Here is a 19150-nt window from a genome sequence, read left to right as displayed (position 1 = left end):
TCTTATGTCTGGGGCAGGGATGCTCTGTATTCTTGGTGCTTGCGGGGGGGGCACAGTGGGAGGGCTTCTAGGGTCCTGGCCCCACTGATGGACCTCCTGATGGCAACTGGTTTATGGCCACTGCGTGACACAGAGTGTTGGACAGGATGGGTCATTGGTCTGATCCAACATGGCTTCTCTCATGTTCTTATGTCTAGGGCAGTGATGCTCTGATTCTTGGTGCTTGGGGGGGGCACATTGGGAGGGCTTGTAGTGTCCTGGCCCCACTGATGGACCTCCTGATGGCACCTGGGCTTTTTAGCCACTGTGTGAAAAAGAGTGTTGGACTGGATGGGCCATTGGCCTGATTCAACATGGCTTTTCTTCTGTTCTTATGTCTGGGGCAGTGATGCTCTGTATTCTTGGTGCTTGGGGGGGGGGGGGCACAGTGGGAGGGCTTCTAGTGTCCTGGCCCCACTGATGGACGTTCTGATGGCACTTGGGTTTTTTTGGCCACTGCGTGACTCAGTGTGTTGCACTGGATGGGCTTGACCCAATATGGTTTCTCTGATGTTCTTATGTGACACAGAGTGTTGGACTGGATGGGCCACTGGCCTGATCCAACATGGCTTCCCTTTTGTTCTTATGTGACACAGAGTGTTGAACTGGAGGGGCCATTGGCCTGATCCAACACGGCTTCTCTGATCTTATGTGACACAGAGTGTTGGACTGGAGGGGCCATTGGCCTGATCCAACAGGGCTTCTCTGATGTTCTTATGTGACACAGAGTGTTGGACTGGATGGGCCATGGGCCTGATCCAACAGGGCTTCTCTGATGTTCTTGCAAACTGGGGGATGTGGCTTCCTTCACTGGGTCAATCCATCTCCGTGGAGATAGATCAAGGTGGGCAACCATGTTAGCCTGTCTGTAGCGGTAAAAAAAAAAAGAAAGAGCAAAAGTCCAAGAGCACCTTGAAGACTAGCAACATTTGTGGCAGGGGAGGAGCGTTCCTGTTGCTGTCCTCAAGCAAAATTCTGATGGAACATCTCTGCTTTACAGGCCCCGCAGAATTGTAAAAAATTCCTCAGGACCCAGGTATCTTCCGGCAGACAGCTCACCAGGTAAGGGCCAGGACTGAAAAAGTCCTGACCCTCGTTGAGGACAGCCGGACCTCTTTGGGGCCAGGGATCACCAACAGGTTTTGACTAGGGACATAGTGCAGGAAGCGGTCCTGTAGATACCTCAGTTCCAAACCACTCAGGGCTGTAAAGGCCGTAACCAAAACCTTGAATCCAAATTCCAAATACCTTTATTGGCATAGAAATAAAAAGTCCAGCATAGCAAATTTACATAGAGTTTCAGCTATAAAAACCAGTCAAACATCAAGAAGGGGAGCTAGTCTTTTGCTCCCTGATTGTTATGGCAGCCCAAAGGTACTTTGCAAGCAGGCTTGTGATGTGGGAACATCGGTCAGATAGTAGAAAAAAAACTAACTTCGCTTCAGGTACTCCATAAAAATTAGACAGAATAGGTTTGATTATGCAGTCCCGCACTTCCCCATAAAAATCACAATGATGTAAAACATGGGTGGCCGTTTCAAGGTGCCTTCCATTACATGGACAGACTATCCTGATAAGGGTGCCTTCCTTTACATGGACAGACTCTATCCTGATAAGGGTGCCTTCCATTTCATGGACGGACTCTATCCTGATAAGGGTGCCTTCCATTTCATGGACGGACTCTATCCTGATAAGGGTGCCTTCCATTTCATGGACGGAGTCTATCCTGATAAGGGTGCCTTCCTTTACATGGACAGACTCTATCCTGATAAGGGTGCCTTCCTTTACATGGACAGACTCTATCCTGATAAGGGTGCCTTCCATTTCATGGACGGACTCTATCCTGATAAGGGTGCCTTCCATTACATGGGCGGAGTCTATCCTGATAAGGGTGCCTTCCGTTACATGGGCGGACTCTATCCTGATAACGGTGCCTTCCATTACATGGGCAGACTCTATCCTGATAAGGGTGCCTTCCATTACATTGGGAGGGACGGTGGCTCAGTGGTAGAGCATCTGCTTGGGAAGCAGAAGGTCCCAGGTTCAATCCCCGGCATCTCCAAAAAAGGATCCAGGCAAATAGGTGTGAAAAACCTCAGCTTGAGACCCTGGAGAGCCGCTGCCAGTCTGAGAAGACAATACTGACTTTGATGGACCGAGGGTCTGATTCAGTAGAAGGCAGCTTCATATGTTCATATATGTACATGGGCGGACTCTATCCTGATAAGGGTGCCTTCCATTACATGGACAGACTCTATCCTGATAAGGGTGCCTTCCATTACATGGACAGACACTATTCTGATAAGGGATGTTGGCAAAACTCCCAGACAATACCGCTGAGGGTAGAACATCGAGTCTTGCTAACATAAAAGAGCAGCGTAACTGGGGTGAAGTAATCTGGGAAAGGTAGGCAGCAGGCGCCCCATGATCTGGGAAGATACCAAATGCTAAAGCGGAACAAGTTTTATGTCCAGAAGAACAAAGGGACTGTTTCTCAATATCTAAAATCCTCTGTTTCAAAGTTCTGAATGCCTGTGTTTCACTTAGCATACAGAGGTTGTCCAGGGGTACACCTATGGAATGTATTTTCTTCTGGATCTGACTATCCCAAGTGGAAACGAAGGAATCCGCTAGCATCATATGGATATAACTAGCAGGGTCTGCCCTAAAGTGTAGGCGTAGCCAAAACTTTATAGTTAGTAGCCATGCCCTGGTCTCCATCAAATGGGTTCCAGTCTCTAGGCACATTGCAGCATAGCTGACACAGTTGGGGACCCCTAAAATATGGCATAAAAGTGCTGCCTGAATTTGCTCAAGTTGGAAATTGAAGAAGAAGAAGAAGATATTGGATTATATCCCGCCCTCCACTCCGAAGAGTCTCAGAGCGGCTCACAACCTCCTTTATCTCCCTCCCCCACAATAGACACCCTATGAGGTGGGTGGGGCTGGAGAGGGCTCTCCCAGAAGCTGCACTTTCAAGGACAACGTCTGCCAGAGCTATGGCTGACCCAAGGCCATTCCAGCAGCTGCAAGTGGAGGAGTGGGGAATCAAACCCGGTTAAGAGTCCACACACTTAACCACTACACCCGGTTAAGAGTCCACACACTTAACCACTACACCCGGTTAAGAGTCCACACACTTAACCACTACACCAAACTGGCCCTTTTGACAACTCCTGCGAGAGCTCTGGCTGACCCAAGGCTATTCCAGCAGCCGCAAGTGGAGGAGTGGGGAATCAAACCCGGTTCTCCCAGATAAGAGAGCTATGGCTGACCCAAGGAAGACTCAGCATGGGTTCTGCAAGGGAAGATCTTGCCTCACTAACCTGTTGCATTTCTTTGAGGGGGTGAACAAACATGTGGACAAAGGAGACCCGATAGATGTTGTTTACCTTGACTTCCAGAAAGCTTTTGATAAAGTTCCTCATCAAAGGCTCCTTAGAAAGCTTGAGAATCATGGAGTAAAAGGACAGGTCCTCTTGTGGATCAAAAACTGGCTGAGTAATAGGAAGCAGAGAGTGAGTATAAATGGGCAGTCTTCGCAGTGGAGGACGGTAAGCAGTGGGGTGCCACAGGGCTCGGTACTGGGTCCCATGCTCTTTAACTTGTTCATAAATGATTTAGAGTTGAGAGTGAGCAGTGAAGTGGCCAAGTTTGCGGATGACACTAAATTGTTCAGGGTGGTGAGAACCAGAGAGGATTGTGAGGAACTCCAAAGGGATCTGTTGATGCTGGGTGAGTGGGCGTCAACGTGGCAGATGCGGTTCAATGTGGCCAAGTGCAAAGTAATGCACATTGGGGCTAAGAATCCCAGCTACAAATACAAGTTGATGGGGTGTGAACTGGCAGAGACTGATCAAGAGAGAGATCTTGGGGTCATGATAGATAACTCACTGAAAGTGTTAAGACAGTGTGCGTTTGCAATAAAAAAGGCCAATGCCATGCTGGGAATTATTAGGAAGGGAATTGAAAACAAATCAGCCAGTATCATAATGCCCCTGTATAAATCGATGGTGCGGTCTCATTTGGAGTACTGTGTGCAGTTCTGGTCGCCGCACCTCAAAAAGGATATTATAGCTTTAGAGAAGGTGCAGAGAAGGGCAACTAGAATGATTAAAGGGCTGGAGCACTTTCCCTATGAAGAAAGGTTGAAACGCTTGGGACTCTTTAGCTTGGAGAAACGTCGACTGCGGGGTGACATGATAGAGGTTTACAAGATAATGCATGGAATGGAGAAAGTAGAGAAAGAAGTACTTTTCTCCCTTTCTCACAATACAAGAACTCGTGCGCATTCGATGAAATTGCTGAGCAGACAGGTTAAAATGGATAAAAGGAAGTACTTCTTCACCCAAAGGGTGATTAACATGTGGAATTCACTGCCACAGGAGGTGGTGGCGGCCACAAGTATAGCCACCTTTAAGAGGGGTTTAGATAAAAATATGGAGCAGAGGTCCATCCGTGGCTATTTGCCACTGTGTGACACAGAGTGTTGGACTTGATGGGCCGTTGGCCTGATCCAACATGGCTTCTCTTATGTTCTTATGTTCTTATTCCAGCAGCCGCAAGTGGAGGAGTGGGGAATCAAACCCGGTTCTCCCAGATAAGAGAGCTCTGGCTGACCCAAGGCCATTCCAGCAGCCGCAAGTGGGGGAGTGGGGAATCAAACCCTGTTCTCCCAGAGAAGAGAGCTACGGCTGACCCAAGGCCATTCCAGCAGGTGCAAGTGGAGGAGTGGGGAATCAAACCCGGTTCTCCCAGATAAGAGTCCGCACACTTAACCACGACACCAAACTGGCTCTCCAATTGAGGGCGCAAACCCAAACGGGGATCAACAACTGAGATGCTGTTTTAGCATTAAAAACACGAGTAGCAGCTGGGACAAATTGGTTGCCGCTCTTGTAAAAAAAAAAAGCTAACCGCCGCAGACGAACTCCGCCTTGCTAAAATTGCTGCTTGCTTGCGTTGTACTGTCCAGTTATGATTTTACTGGGAAAAGACCTCCAAGTAGTTGAAAGATTTCACCTGTTCGATATTATTTCCCTTGAGGCACCAGCTTTGTGGTTTCCAGGAATTTGGGAATACTAAAATTTTGGATTTTACATAGTTTATGGACAGGAAATTTGTCTCGCAGTGTGAAGTAAAAGCGAGTAACAGGCGCTTGAGGCCCTTCTGCTAACCTTGAATCTAATATTTTAGATATTCGATAATGTGCCACCAAAAAAACCCAAGAGGTCTTAGCACAGCGAGCCTGGCAGGAAGGCGTGCTAGTCGGGACTCTTTGTTCTGACCCTGGTTCGGGCAGTGCTGTGCTCTAGATCAGGGGGCCCCAACCCCCAGGCTGCGGACCGGTCCCAGGCCGTGGCCTGTTAGAAACTGAGCTGTGAGTTACATAATTATTTCATTATATATTACAATGTAGTAATAATAGAATCACAGAATTATAGAGTTGGAAGAGACCCCTTGCATGATGCAGGAAACTCACTTAATAATAATAAGAAACTTAATAATAATAAGACGACATTGGATTTATATCCTGCCCTCTGCTTCAAATTTCAGAGTCTCAGAGCGGCTCACAATCTCCTTTACCTTCCTCTCCCACAACAGACACCCTGTGAGGTGGGTGGGGCTGAGAGAGCTCTGACAGAAGCTGCCCTATCAAGGACAACCTCTGCCAGAACTATGGCTGACCCAAGGCCATTCCAGCAGGTGCAAGTGCAGGAGTGGGGAATCAAACCCTGTTCTCTCAGATAAGAGTCCACACATTTAACCACCATGCCAAACTAATAGAAATAAAGCGCACAATTGTATCATCCCAAAAACATCCCCCACCCCAGTCCCTGGTAAAATTGTGTTCCACAAAACCTGTCCCTGGTGCCATAAAGGTTGGGAACCACTGCTCTGGATCACCTCCTCCCCCAGAAACAGCCATGGGGGTTGTGTTCCACATTGTTTCATCTTAGAAGCGGCCATTTCCCCAGGCCTGACCTTGCAGCTTGGCACAAAGGCACCCCAGTGAGTCCGTTGAACGGGGGACAAACTAGGTCACGCTCCTTAATTTTAATAGCAAATCTCTCTCCTGACAGAGCACTTCCCTTGTTTTTGAAACAAACAAAGTAGATTTCTGGCCAGCCCAGGCCTGGCCTGGCCTTGGAGCCCGTTATAAGAACCGATTGGGAGGGGGGGGAGTGAATTGTAGAGCTTCCACCCTCACACTCTTTGCTGAGCAGACAGCCCCTCCCTGGCAGTTCTGACGGGTGGAAAGTGCTGTCACGTCCCTGGCATTTATAGTGAGCCCATAAGAACATAAGAAAAGCCAGGTTGGATCAGGCCAATGGCCCCTCCAGTCCAACACTCTGTGTCACATAAGAACATAAGAGAAGCCCTGTTGGATCAGGCCAATGGCCCATCCAGTCCAACACTCTGTGTCACATAAGAACATGAGAGAAGCCATGATGGATCAGGCCAATGGCCCCTCCAGTCCAACACTCTGTGTCACATAAGAACATAAGAGAAGCCCTGTTGGATCAGGCCAATGGCCCATCCAGTCCAACACTCTGTGTCACATAAGAACATAAGAGAAGCCCTGTTGGATCAGGCCAATGACCCATCCAGTCCAACACTCAGTGTCACATAAGAACATAAAAGAAGCCATGTTGGATCAGGCCAATGACCCATCCAGTCCAACACTCAGTGTCACATAAGAACATAAGAGAAGCCCTGTTGGATCAGGCCAATGACCCATCCAGTCCAACACTCAGTGTCACATAAGAACATAAAAGAAGCCCTGTTGGATCAGGCCAATGACCCATCCAGTCCAACACTCTGTGTCACATAAGAACATAAGAGAAGCCATGTTGGATCAGGCCAACGGCCACTCCAGTCCAACACTCTGTGTCACATAAGAACATAAGAGAAGCCATGTTGGATCAGGCCAGTGGCCCATCCAGTCCAACACTCTGTGTCACATAAGAACATGAGAGAAGCCATGATGGATCAGGCCAATGGCCCTTCCAGTCCAACACTCTGTGTCACATAAGAACATAAGAGAAGCCTTGTTGGATCAGGCCAATGGCCCATCCAGTCCAACACTCTGTGTCACATAAGAACATAAGAGAAGCCATGTTGGATTCAGGCCAATGGCCCATCCAGTCCAACACTCTGTGTCACATAAGAACATGAGAGAAGCCATGATGGATCAGGCCAATGGCCCTTCCAGTCCAACACTCTGTGTCACATAAGAACATAAGAGAAGCCTTGTTGGATCAGGCCAATGGCCCATCCAGTCCAACACTCTGTGTCACATAAGAGAAGCCATGCTGGATCAGGCCAATGGCCCATCCAGTCCAACACTCTGAGTAACATGAGAACTTAAGAGAAGCCATGATGGATCAGGCCAATGGCCCATCCAGTCCAACACTCTGTATCACATAACAACATAAGAGAAGCCCTGTTGGATCAGGCTAGTGGCCCCTCCAGTCCAACACTCTGTATCACATAAGAACATAAGAGAAGCCATGTTGGATCAGGCCAATGGCCCATGTGGAGAAACACCATCTTAGAGTGTGGGTGCTTCATTGGCAGGGATCAGTAAATCCCTCAGCAGGCTTTGTAGCCTTCCTCTCACTCCCCCCCCTCCCTTCCAGAACCAAACCAACAACGCTAGGGGGAAAATCTCCTAGAGAGGCAGGAAGTGCTTTTGTTCTTGCCATGTGTTAGGCAGGAAGAGAGTGGAGTTCTCAGCTGCAGCTCGAAGGGAGAGGTTGCCAGTGAGAGAGCTCCTGCCTGTGCATGCGGCCTATTCAAAAGAGAATGAAGCCTCCAGGCAGTCAGACCAAGTAAGTCATTCTCATAGACAGGGCAAGTCTAGATCAGGGCCAACCGGATGCGTTTATAATCAACTTTTCTTTGTTATGCTGTTTGCTGTGCTGTGCTGTGCTAATTTTGTAGATGCAACTGTTTTTGTTTTGTTTTTCTTTCCCTATCCTTTTCTCTTTTAAATAAATGTTTTTTCTGTTTAAAATGCTGGCAGTCAAACTCTGTACCACATAGATCCCCAAACCGCTTTAGACCACGCTGGGTTGAGAAGGGGGCCCCGGGGAAAGGGGAAGGCATGCAGTTGGATAAGGTGCCAATCCTCCAGGGGTGCCCCAAAGAAGCGCTGAGGTCTCTGTGAAACCCAAGTGCAGGGTGGCAGAGGACCTTGAGGCCTGGCCTCACAGCTGGAGAGGGGGATTGGGAGTCCTGTTCCTCTCAATCTGAACCCCTAGACTGAGCAGGTGGTGGCAGCGAGCCCAAGGGGCAGGAGGAGAAATAGCTCCCTCCAGGAGTTGGCGACTCAATAGGGAGCTGACGGGACCGGGTCTGAAGGCAGAATCGGGCCGGTTCCGCCACACTTGGCGGCAGCGGTGGGATAAGAACAAACAGAGAACTTGATTGGCCAGGCATTTTTGCTTTTTTGATACGTGCAAGCACCCAGAGAAAGCAACAGAGGTTTTGTTTTATTTTCGGGTCAACTGGAGTAGGGAAAGTTTAGTTAGTTAGGATGGAGCGTGCTAAGAAACTGGAAATCCTGAAGATGACAAAGCCACAGCTCCAGGAAGAGTGCGCAAAACAAGAGCTGGAGTGTGACAACCTGACTGTAGCAGATATGCAAGTCCTCCTGTTGGAGTATCATCAGCAGGCAGGGGCACCTGCAGAAGGGCACCCCACCCAGTCAGACGCAACCTTGCGGCTACGCATAGAACTGGAGAGAATGCGTATCGAGGCGGACAAAGACCGCAGACGGGAGGAACGAGAGAGAGAGGAGAGACAAGCTGAAATCCGCAGACGGGAGCAGGAAGAGCAACGTCGCCATGAGCTTGAGGTGCTACGTCTGGAAGCTGAACTAAGCAAAGAGATCCAAGTCACCCCCAAGGACTTTGCAGTGTACCAAGAGGGAGAAGACCCCTCCATATACCTCTCCAACTTTGAGAGGGCAGCCAAACAGTGGGGAATTGCAGAGGAGGACTATATGTCTTACCTCTGTAGCAACCTGACTGGAGAGCTTTCAGCCATCTATTACAGCATGCCTGTGGAAGATGGGGGGATAACTTTTGCAGCCTATAAAGCCACTGTATTTAAAAGGTTTAAACTGGGGCCAGAGCACTCCCGAAAGCAGTTCAGGGGTTTGGCTCCACAAGAAGGTAAATCCTATTCTGAATGTGGGGTAATGAAGGAACAAACAGTTCCAGTGTTATTGGGCCGGGATTTGTTGGTTGGCCAGTACTCTATCAATGCTGTAACCCGCAGCCAAACCCTCAGGGGAAGGTGGGAGGAGGAAGGCAACTTTAGGGAAGCCACCTCACCACCAACCAGGGAGGGGGAAATAGCCCAGGTTACTGAGGACGAAGAGAGGTCAGTCACCCAGGAGGGGGAGGACCAGCCTGTCTCAAGCCCTGGAGTAGGGTGTTCTCAAGGGGAAGAGGGGTGTAGCTTTCCCCAAGTGCAGCAAGAGGCTGTAGATGTTCCTAGCAAGGAAAGGGACCTGTCGAGCATAAAGGATGTGCAAGCTGAAGAGACCGAGGTGGAGAGTGGAGATTTCACAGGAGGTTCTGAGAGCAGCAAGGCTAATGGGGGCTCAGAGGAGCACATAGCTGAAGGCTTGGGGGAATGGGAGCGGTTCCAGAAGGGGGTCCGGAGCGACCTTAGGTTGGAACCGGTTCACCAAGTAGCTGTGGATCAGGAAGTGGGATCGTCCGAGACGCTCTCAAAACAGGTCGTCTTGAAGCAGGGCAGACAGGGATCCTGGGAAGCTGTGGGACCTTCCAGGCAAGAGGGGGGTCAGTTTGGTAGTGCTGAAAAACCAACCGAGGGGACTGAGAACCCAAGCCAAACCCTCAGGGGAAGGTGGGGGGAGGAAGGCGACTTTAGGGAAGCCACCTCACCAACCAGGGAGGGGGAGGACCAGCCTGTCTCAAGCCCTGCAGGAGGGTGTGCCCAATGGGAAGAGGGGTGCCAATTTCCGCAAGGGCAGCAGGATGCTGTGGAGCCGTCCAGGCAGGAAGGAGCTCAGTTGGCTGACACTGAAAAACCAACTGAGGGGGCGGAGAACCCAGATCAAACTTTGGCTGAGTGTTCTGGAAACAGTGGGACTAGGGGTGGCTTGAAGGAACAGATGATAGGAAGTCTGGGGGAGCCAGAAATGTTCCTGTCTGAGGTTCAAAGTGACCCTAGGCTGGAACCACTGTGTGAGGTGGCAAGGGACCAGAAAGTGGAGTTCGCAGAAGCTGAGACAGGGGATAGGGTGATGGATGTCCTGCCACTTCATACTGGTGAACGGAAAGTGGAATGGGAGGGACCCCATATGATTGTGGATGACCTGGACGATGCTACTTATGTGGTGGCTATGGAGAAGACGGGAAAGGCAGTTAAAGTGGTACAGGTGAATATACCACAGCCATTCTCTGCGAGGTCCATGGGGTTGCATATAGGTAGGAAGGAAGGAGACAAAAAGAAGCTGGGACAGCAATTGTTTGGAGCCCCAGAGGTGGTTTTCTGGGAGGTCAGAGTGGACAGAGGGAACATTCCACCAATGAGGGATAAAGAAGCAACTTTGTGGAACTGGGCAGTTTCCAACCTCAGATGTGGGGCCAGGATTTCCTCCTTTGATGGACCACTCACCCCAGCAACAGCAGCAACGGAGGGAGAGCACCAAACTCCAGAGGTGGTCCTGGGAGATGGAGGAGTACATCTTAGACTGGACATTCCTTCTGAATGCAGCAATGCGACTTGTTGTCCAGAAGGGACATGGGCACCTAGGGTGCTGGACTTTGTGTATTATTGGAGAAATACCTGAATGTTTGTGTAATATTTTGGTTAACGGGTTTCTCCTTGTTTGTTTGGATTCTGCTACGGGGTCACCTCTGTAGGAGGCAACCCCTCCGGCTCAGAATTTAAGGAGGGGGACGTGTGGAGAAACACCATCTTAGAGTGTGGGTGCTTCATTGGCAGGGATCAGTAAATCCCTCAGCAGGCTTTGTAGCCTTCCTCTCACTCCCCCCCCCTCCCTTCCAGAACCAAACCAACAACGCTAGGGGGAAAATCTCCTAGAGAGGCAGGAAGTGCTTTTGTTCTTGCCATGTGTTAGGCAGGAAGAGAGTGGAGTTCTCAGCTGCAGCTCGAAGGGAGAGGTTGCCAGTGAGAGAGCTCCTGCCTGTGCATGCGGCCTATTCAAAAGAGAATGAGGCCTCCAGGCAGTCAGACCAAGTAAGTCATTCTCATAGACAGGGCAAGTCTAGATCAGGGCCAACCGGATGCGTTTATAATCAACTTTTCTTTGTTATGCTGTTTGCTGTGCTGTGCTGTGCTAATTTTGTAGATGCAACTATTTTTGTTTTGTTTTTCTTTCCCTATCCTTTTCTCTTTTAAATAAATGTTTTTTCTGTTTAAAATGCTGGCAGTCAAACTCTGTACCACATAGATCCCCAAACCGCTTTAGACCACGCTGGGTTGAGAAGGGGGCCCCGGGGAAGGGGGAAGGCATGCAGTTGGATAAGGTGCCAATCCTCCAGGGGTGCCCCAAAGAAGCGCTGAGGTCTCTGTGAAACCCAAGTGCAGGGTGGCAGAGGACCTTGAGGCCTGGCCTCACAGCTGGAGAGGGGGATTGGGAGTCCTGTTCCTCTCAATCTGAACCCCTAGACTGAGCAGGTGGTGGCAGTGAGCCCAAGGGGCAGGAGGAGAAATAGCTCCCTCCAGGAGTTGGCGACTCAATAGGGAGCTGACGGGACCGGGTCTGAAGGCAGAATCGGGCCGGTTCCACCACAGCCCATGCAGTCCAACACTCTGTATCACATAAGAACATAAGAGAAGCCCTGTTGGATCAGGCCAATGGCCCATCCAGTCTAACACTCTGTGTCACATAAGAACATAAGAGAAGCCATGTTGGATCAGGCCAATGGCCTATCCAGTCCAACACTCTGTGTCACATAAGAACATAAGAGAAGCCATGTTGGATCATGCCAGTGGACCCTCCAGTCCAACACTCTGTGTCACATAAGAACATAAGAGAAGCCATGTTGGATCAGGCCAACGGCCCCTCCCGTCCAACACTCTGTGTCACATAAGAACATGAGAGAAGCCATGATGGATCAGGCCAATGGCCCCTCCAGTCCAACACTCTGTGTCACATAAGAACATAAGAGAAGCCTTGTTGGATCAGGCCAATGGCCCATCCAGTCCAACACTCTGTGTCACATAAGAAAAGCCATGCTGGATCAGGCCAATGGCCCATCCAGTCCAACACTCTGAGTAACATGAGAACTTAAGAGAAGCCATGATGGATCAGGCCAATGGCCCATCCAGTCCAACACTCTGTATCACATAACAACATAAGAGAAGCCCTGTTGGATCAGGCCAGTGGCCCCTCCAGTCCAACACTCTGTCACATAAGAACATAAGAGAAGCCCTGTTGGATCAGGCCAATGGCCCATCCAGTCCAACACTCTGTGTCACACAGTGGCCAAATATATATATATATATATATATTTATACACACACACACACACTGTGGCTAATAGCCAAGAGGGACCTCTGCTCCATATGCTTCTCCAATCCCCTCTTGAAGCTGGCTATGCTTGTAGCTGCCACAACCTCCTGGGGCAGTGAATTCCACATGTTAATCACCCTTTGGGTGAAGAAGTACTTCCTTTTATCCGTTTTAACCTGACTACTCAGCCCATTGGGTTTTCAAGGCAAGAGATGTGGTACAGGGGTGTCTGTTGTGGGGGAAGAAGATCTAGGAGATTGTAAGCTGCTCTGAGTCTCTGATTCAGGGAGAAGGGCGGGATATAAATCTACAGTCTTCTTCATTCGGGTGTCCCATCCAAGTACTAACCAGGGCCAAGCTTCTGAGATCTGACAAGAGCAGGCAGGCTTGGGCCATCCAACACTTCCGAAAGACCTTGTCTTGGGGCATTCTTTGACTAGATTTCCCAAAATGCGTAGCAGGGTTGTTTTTAACACGCGACACTGCGTTCAGTGTTTATGGCTAATTCAGTGAGATCAGATTGTACGATTGCCACGGGTGCCTAGTTTTAGAGTGAATTAATGAACTGTTTATTATGGTTGAAGACCAGTTCTAAAGTACGCACAACGGCAACCTTGGTGCATTAAAAATTACATAAATCGTATTAGAATGAGCAAGTATAATTAATTAGCTTAATGTAGAAGAACTGTAGGCTCTAAGAACATCAGAGGAGCCCTGCTGGGTCAGACCAGGGAGGGTCCATCTAGTGCAGCCTCCTGTCTTACACAGTGGCCAACCAGTTCCTCTGGAGGGCCAACAACAGGGCAGAGAGGCCGAGGCCTTCCCCTGAGAAGAACATCAGAAGAGCCCTGTTGGATCAGACCATTGAGGGTCCATTTAGTTCAGCCTCCTGTCTCACACAGTGGCCAACCAGTCCCTCTGGAGGGCCAACAACAGGGCAGAGAGGCTGAGGCCTTCCCCTGAGAAGAACATCAGAAGAGCCCTGCTGGGTCAGACCAGGGAGGGTCCATCTAGTCCAGCCTCCTGTCTCACACAGTGGCCAGCCAGTTCCTCTGGAGGGCCAGCAACAGGGCAGAGAGACTGAGGCCTTCCCCTGAGAAGAACCTCAGAAGAGCCCTGCTGGATCAGACCAGGGGGGGTCCATCTAGTCCAGCCTCCTGTCTCACACAGTGGCCAGCCAGTTCCTCTGGAGGGCCAGCAACAGGGCAGAGAGGCCAAGGCCTTCCCCCGAGAAGAACATCAGAATAGTCCAGCTGGATCAGACCAGTGAGGGTCCATCTAGTCCAGCCTCCTGTCTCACACAGCAGCCAACCAGTTCCTCTGGAGCGCCAACAACAGGGCAGAGAGGCCTTCCCCTGAGAAGAACCTCAGAAGAGCTCTGCTGGATCAGGCCAGTGAGGGTCCATCTAGTCCAGCCTCCTGTCTCACATAGTGGCCAGTCAGTTCCTCTAGAGGGTCAACAACAGGGCAGAGAGGCTTCGGCCTTCCCCTGAGAAGAACATCAGAAGAGTCCTTCTGGATCAGGCCAGTGAGGGTCCTTCTAGTCCAGCTTCCTGTCTCACACAGTGGCCAAACAGTTCCTCTGGAGGGCCAGCAACAGGGCAGAGAGGCCGAAGCCTTCCCCTGATGTTACTTCTTGGTTCTGAGATTCAGAGGTTTAGTGCCTTTGAATGTTGAGGTTCCCCTCAATCCCCATGGCTGGAATCTGTTCTGATCCAACAGGGCTATTCTTAGTTTCTTACCAGGGAAGGCCTTGGCCTCTCTGTCCTGTTATTCGCCCTCCAGAGGAACTTGTTGGCCACTGTGTGAGACAGGAGGCTGGATTAGATGGGCCCTCACTGGTCTGATCCAGCAGGGCTCTTCTTCTCAGGGGAAGGCCTCAGCCTCTGTGCCCTGTTGTTGGCCCTTCCAGAGAACTGGCTGGCCACTGTGTGAGGACAGGAGGCTGGGCTAGACGGACCCTCACTGGTCTGATCCAGCAGGGCTCTTCTGATGTTATTCGCAGGGGAAGGGCCTCAGCCTCTCTGCCCTGTTGTTGGCCTTCCAGAGGAACTGGCTGGCCACTGTGTGAGACAGGAGGCTGGCTAGACGGACCCTCACTGGTCTGATCCAGCAGGGCTCCTTCTGATGTTATTCTCAGGGGAAGGCCTCAGCCTCTCTGCCCTGTTTCTGGCCCTCCAGAGGAACTGGCTGGCCCCTGTGTGAGACAGGAGGCTGGACTAGATGGACCCTCACAGATCTGATCCAGCGGGACTCTACTGATGTTCTTCTCAGGGGAAGGCCTTGGTCTCTATGCCCTGTTGGCCTTCCAGAGGAATTGGTTACCACTAGTCCGATCTATTGAGAATACATATTAGCATAGCAAAAATGCACAGCCTGGTCAATGGGACACCTTCACGAGGTGCATGCTGGACTCGTAGTCCTTGCGTCCTCTCCAGCTGCCGGGGGTGGCGTCTCCTCGGGGAGTCTGGCTGGCGGGGGGGGGGAAGCTCCGCCCCCAGAGGACCATGTGCGTTTCTATCTCGGGAGGCTTCAGTCGGTGATTGAAAGGCTTCCTCTTGGGATGGTGTGTCTGTGTTACTTTGAAGAAGTTGCAGCAACTTGTGAGTAGAGAGGCCAATCCCTCGCTTCAGAGTGGCCAGAAATTGGGGGGGGTGGGGGGGTGGAGTCTGCTGACACTTCATTAATCTCTATGTGGAGACTGATTCTCATAGGGTATAATGGGGAATTGATCTGGAGGTTTCGGGGGCTCTGGGGAGCTGTTTTTGAGGTAGAGGCACCAAATTTTCAGTATAGTATCTAGTGCTTCTCCCCAAAGTACCCCCAAGTTTCAAAACGATTGGACCAGGGGTCCAATGCTATGAGCCCCAAAAGAAGGTGCCCCTATCCTTCATTATTTCCTATGGAAGGAAGACATTTAAAAAGGTGTGCTGTCCCTTTAAGTGTGATGGCCAGAACTCCCTTGGAGTTCAATTATGCTTGTCACACCCTTGTTCCTGGCTCCACCCCCAAAGTCCCCAGATATTTCTTGAATTGGACTTGGCAACCCTAAGATGGACCCTCACTGGTCTGATCCAGCAGGGCTCTTCTGAAGGCCTCGGCCTCTCTGCCCTGTTGTTGGCCCTCCAGAGGAACTGGCTGGCCCGTGTGAGACAGGAGGCTGGACTAGATGGACCCTCCCTCGTCTGACCCAGCAGGGCTCTTCTGAGGTTCTTCTCAGGGGAAAACCTCGGCCTCTCTGCCCTGTTGTTGGCCCTCCAGAGGAACTGGCTGGCCCGTGTGAGACAGGAGGCTGGACTAGATGGACCCTCCCTGGTCTGATCCAGCAGGGCTCTTCTGAGGTTCTTTTCAGGGGAAGGTCTCAGCCTCTCTGCCCTGTTGTTGGTCCTCCAGAGGAACTGGCTGGCCCGTGTGAGACAGGAGGCTGGACTAGATGGACCCTCCCTGGTCTGATCCAGCAGGGCTCTTCTGAGGTTCTTTTCAGGGGAAGGTCTCAGCCTCTCTGCCCTGTTGTTGGTCCTCCAGAGGAACTGGCTGGCCCGTGTGACACAGGAGGCTGGACTAGATGGACCCTCACTGGTCTGATTCAGCAGGGCTCATCTGATGTTCTTCTCAGGGGAAGGCCTTGGCCTCTCTGCCCTGTTGTTGGCCCTCCAGAGGAACTGGTTGGCCTCTGTGTGAGACAGGAGGCTGGACTAGATGGACCCTCAATGGTCTGATTCAGCAGGGCTCATCTGATGTTCTTCTCAGGGGAAGGCCTTGGCCTCTCTGCCCTGTTGCTGGCCCTCCAGAGGAACTGGCTGGCCACTGTGTGAGACAGGAGGCTGGACTAGATGGACCCTCAATGGTCTGATTCAGCAGGGCTCATCTGATGTTCTTCTCAGGGGAAGGCCTTGGCCTCTCTGCCCTGTTGCTGGCCCTCCAGAGGAACTGGTTGGCCACTGTGTGAGACAGGAGGCTGGACTATATGGACCCTCAATGGTCTGATCCAGCAGGGCTCATCTGATGTTCTTCTCAGGGGAAGAACATCAGGGCTTCTCTGCCCTGTTGTTGGCTCTCCAGAGGAACTGCTTGGCCACTGTGTGAGACAGAATGCTGGGCTAGATGGACCTCTGGGCTGATCCAGCAGGGCTCTTCTGATGTTCTTAATAGGAGGAGACTCTAAAGCAGGGGTGTCAAACATGTGGTCCGAGGGCCCTATCAGGCCTGCAAGCAACTCACTGTCATCTGCTTCCTTCTGCCTCTCTTGCTTCCTTCTGCATCGCAGCTTGCTCTGCCAGGCTTGCTCAATGGCACAGGAGCTACAGAGCAAAGCTCCTCCCTTGGGGAGGATGTGAGGGAAGGAGAACTAGCTTTGCCAGGCCTCTCAGTTGCACAGCAGAGCTACTGAGCCAAGCCTTCTGTTGGCTGAGCCTGTATTCTTGTTCCTTCTGTTGGCTGAGGCTCAACAAGCCAGTGAGGTGGAGTAGGCTGAGCGCGTGTTTGTCTGTGTCCTTTATATACAGGGGTGGCCAACGGTAGCTCTCCAGATGTTTTTTGCCTGCAACTCCCATCAGCCCCAGACATTGGCCATGCTGGCTGGGGCAGATGGGAGTTGTAGGCAGAAAACATCTGGAGAACTACCGTTGGCCACCCCTGCTTTATAAAGTTTATATCTCTGCTACCTGACATTATGTCTTATGACACACACGGCCCAGCCCAACAAGGTGAAGGTCCGGCCCTCCTAACAAATGCGTTCGACACCACTGCTCTAAAGTATGCTATAGTCATGTAGCCCAAGTGCCAAATCCTTGTTGGATTCTGTGCTCCAGGAAGCCCCCTCACCGAGCGCGGAGTGGCCGCTCCCAGCAGCTGCGTATCGTTCGTGACCACCGACCCAGACAACCCTGTCACCTCGGAAGTCGTGGAAAAAACAGACTCACCCATTTGGGATTTTCAGCAGCAGACCAGGTAAGCAACGTGGCCTTTTCTAGTGCAGGGCATTCAGAACTGCAGGGACTTGCTGTTCATTTGGCAAAGCTGGTTTCCTGTGCTGGAACTCCCCAGGGGAAGAGTGCCACCTCTCTGCCCAACATGGAGGGCATCCCCTCCCTCTCTCCCTTCCCTCCGTTTCCTCCCTCCCTCCCTTCCTTCTCTCTTCCCTTCCTCCCTCCCTTCCTTCCTCTCTTCCCTTCCTCCCTCCGTTCCCTCCCTCCCTTCCTTCCTCTCTTCCCTCCCTCAATTCCCTCCCTCCCTTCCTTCCTTCCTTCCTTCCTTCCTTCCTTCCTTCCTTCCTTCCTTCCTTCCTTCCTTCCTTCCTTCCTTCCCTGGCTCCATTCCCTCCCTCCCTTCCATCCTCTCTTCCCTACCTCCCTTCCATCCTCTCTTCCCTACCTCCCTTCCCTCCCTCCCTTCCCTCCCTCCCTCCCTCCCTCCCTCCCTCCCTCCTTCCTTCCTTCCTTCCTTCCTTCCTTCCTTCCTTCCTTCCTTCCTTCCTTCCTTCCTTCCTTCCTTCCTTCCTTCCTTCCCTCCCTCCCTCCCTCCCTTCCCTTCCCTTCCCTTCCCTTCCCTTCCTTCCTTCCTTCCTTCCTTCCTTCCTTCCTTCCCTCCCTCCCTCCCTCCCTCCCTCTCTCCCTCCCTTCCTTCCTTCCCTCCCTTCCTTCCTTCCTTCCCTCTCTTCCCTCCCTCCGTTCCCTCCCTCCCTCCGTTCCCTCCCTCTCTTCCTTTCCTCCGTTCCTTCTTCTCTTCCCTCCCTCCCTCCCTCCATTCCCTCCCTCCCTTCCTCTCTTCCCTCCCTTCCTTCCTTCAATTTTTATCCTGTCCTCCCCTGCAAGTGTGTGCAGGGCTGGGTACAGTGCAATAGTCTCCCTGAAAGGGCAGCTGCTGGGAGAGCCCTCTCAGCCCCACCCCCCTCACAGGGTGTCTGTTGTGGGGGAAGATGACAAAGGAGATTGTGAGCACTCTGAGATTCGGAGGGGAGGGCAGAGTATAAATCCAGTATCCCCATCTTCTAAGCAGCCGCCAATAATAGTTTCAGTGGCTCAGACCACCGAGTACCGGCCACCACTTTTCTATTTATGGTTTCTCCCTGTTACGGCTCAGAGGATGCCTTCAGGCTGCCCGGAAGATCTAAACACAGTGATGGAGTAGCCAGTTCAGGCTGACCAGGCCGAGCTGATCCTACAACTGTGGGGAAAAATAAAGAAGCACTTTAGAATAGGTCAGTGGCCAGAGGGGAGGGGATTGTCTTAACTCATTTCTTATGAGAGCTGGATCGTTCGGATTGCCCACCCGAAAACCAGCTGTGGTTCCTGGGAACTTTTTCACCTCTCTTAGAATAACGGAAGTGAAATTGACCCTCTGCTCAGCTTGGCAAACGGGATCCTCTGAGGTCCACGCAGCCGTTTCCAGCATGCCCAAGTCCCAGCTTTGCTTCTCACCGGCTGTCCATTCTGGGGGTTTCAGCAGCGTTTCGTCCTGCTAGCCTGGCATTCCCAGTCTCACTTAGTTTGCTTTGTCTTCCTCGCAGGCTCTCCAACGAACTCCTTCTAGACCCCCAGCAAACCCTCGTCTTCAAAGTGTGGCACAAAGCAGGTATTTCCGACACGT

The 19150-nt window shown here is 51.4% G+C and overlaps 1 protein-coding gene across 1 annotated transcript in view; it reads left to right on the top strand.

Moving 5' to 3' along the window:
* C2CD3 (C2 domain containing 3 centriole elongation regulator) overlaps window positions 1-19150 on the top strand; it is a 123998-nt gene that overhangs the window by 79650 nt on the left and 25198 nt on the right. Inside the window, exons 25-26 of the mRNA XM_060263796.1 lie at window positions 17374-17512; window positions 19071-19135. Coding sequence (XP_060119779.1) covers window positions 17374-17512; window positions 19071-19135 — 204 coding nt within the window. The remainder of the gene's footprint in view (window positions 1-17373; window positions 17513-19070; window positions 19136-19150) is intronic.

The sequence above is a fragment of the Heteronotia binoei genome, unplaced genomic scaffold (genome assembly GCF_032191835.1).
Source record: "Heteronotia binoei isolate CCM8104 ecotype False Entrance Well unplaced genomic scaffold, APGP_CSIRO_Hbin_v1 ptg000889l, whole genome shotgun sequence".
In the NCBI taxonomy this organism is placed as follows: domain Eukaryota; kingdom Metazoa; phylum Chordata; class Lepidosauria; order Squamata; family Gekkonidae; genus Heteronotia; species Heteronotia binoei.
Note: the sequence above shows the minus strand (reverse complement) of the source record. Positions and strands in the feature narration are given on the sequence as shown.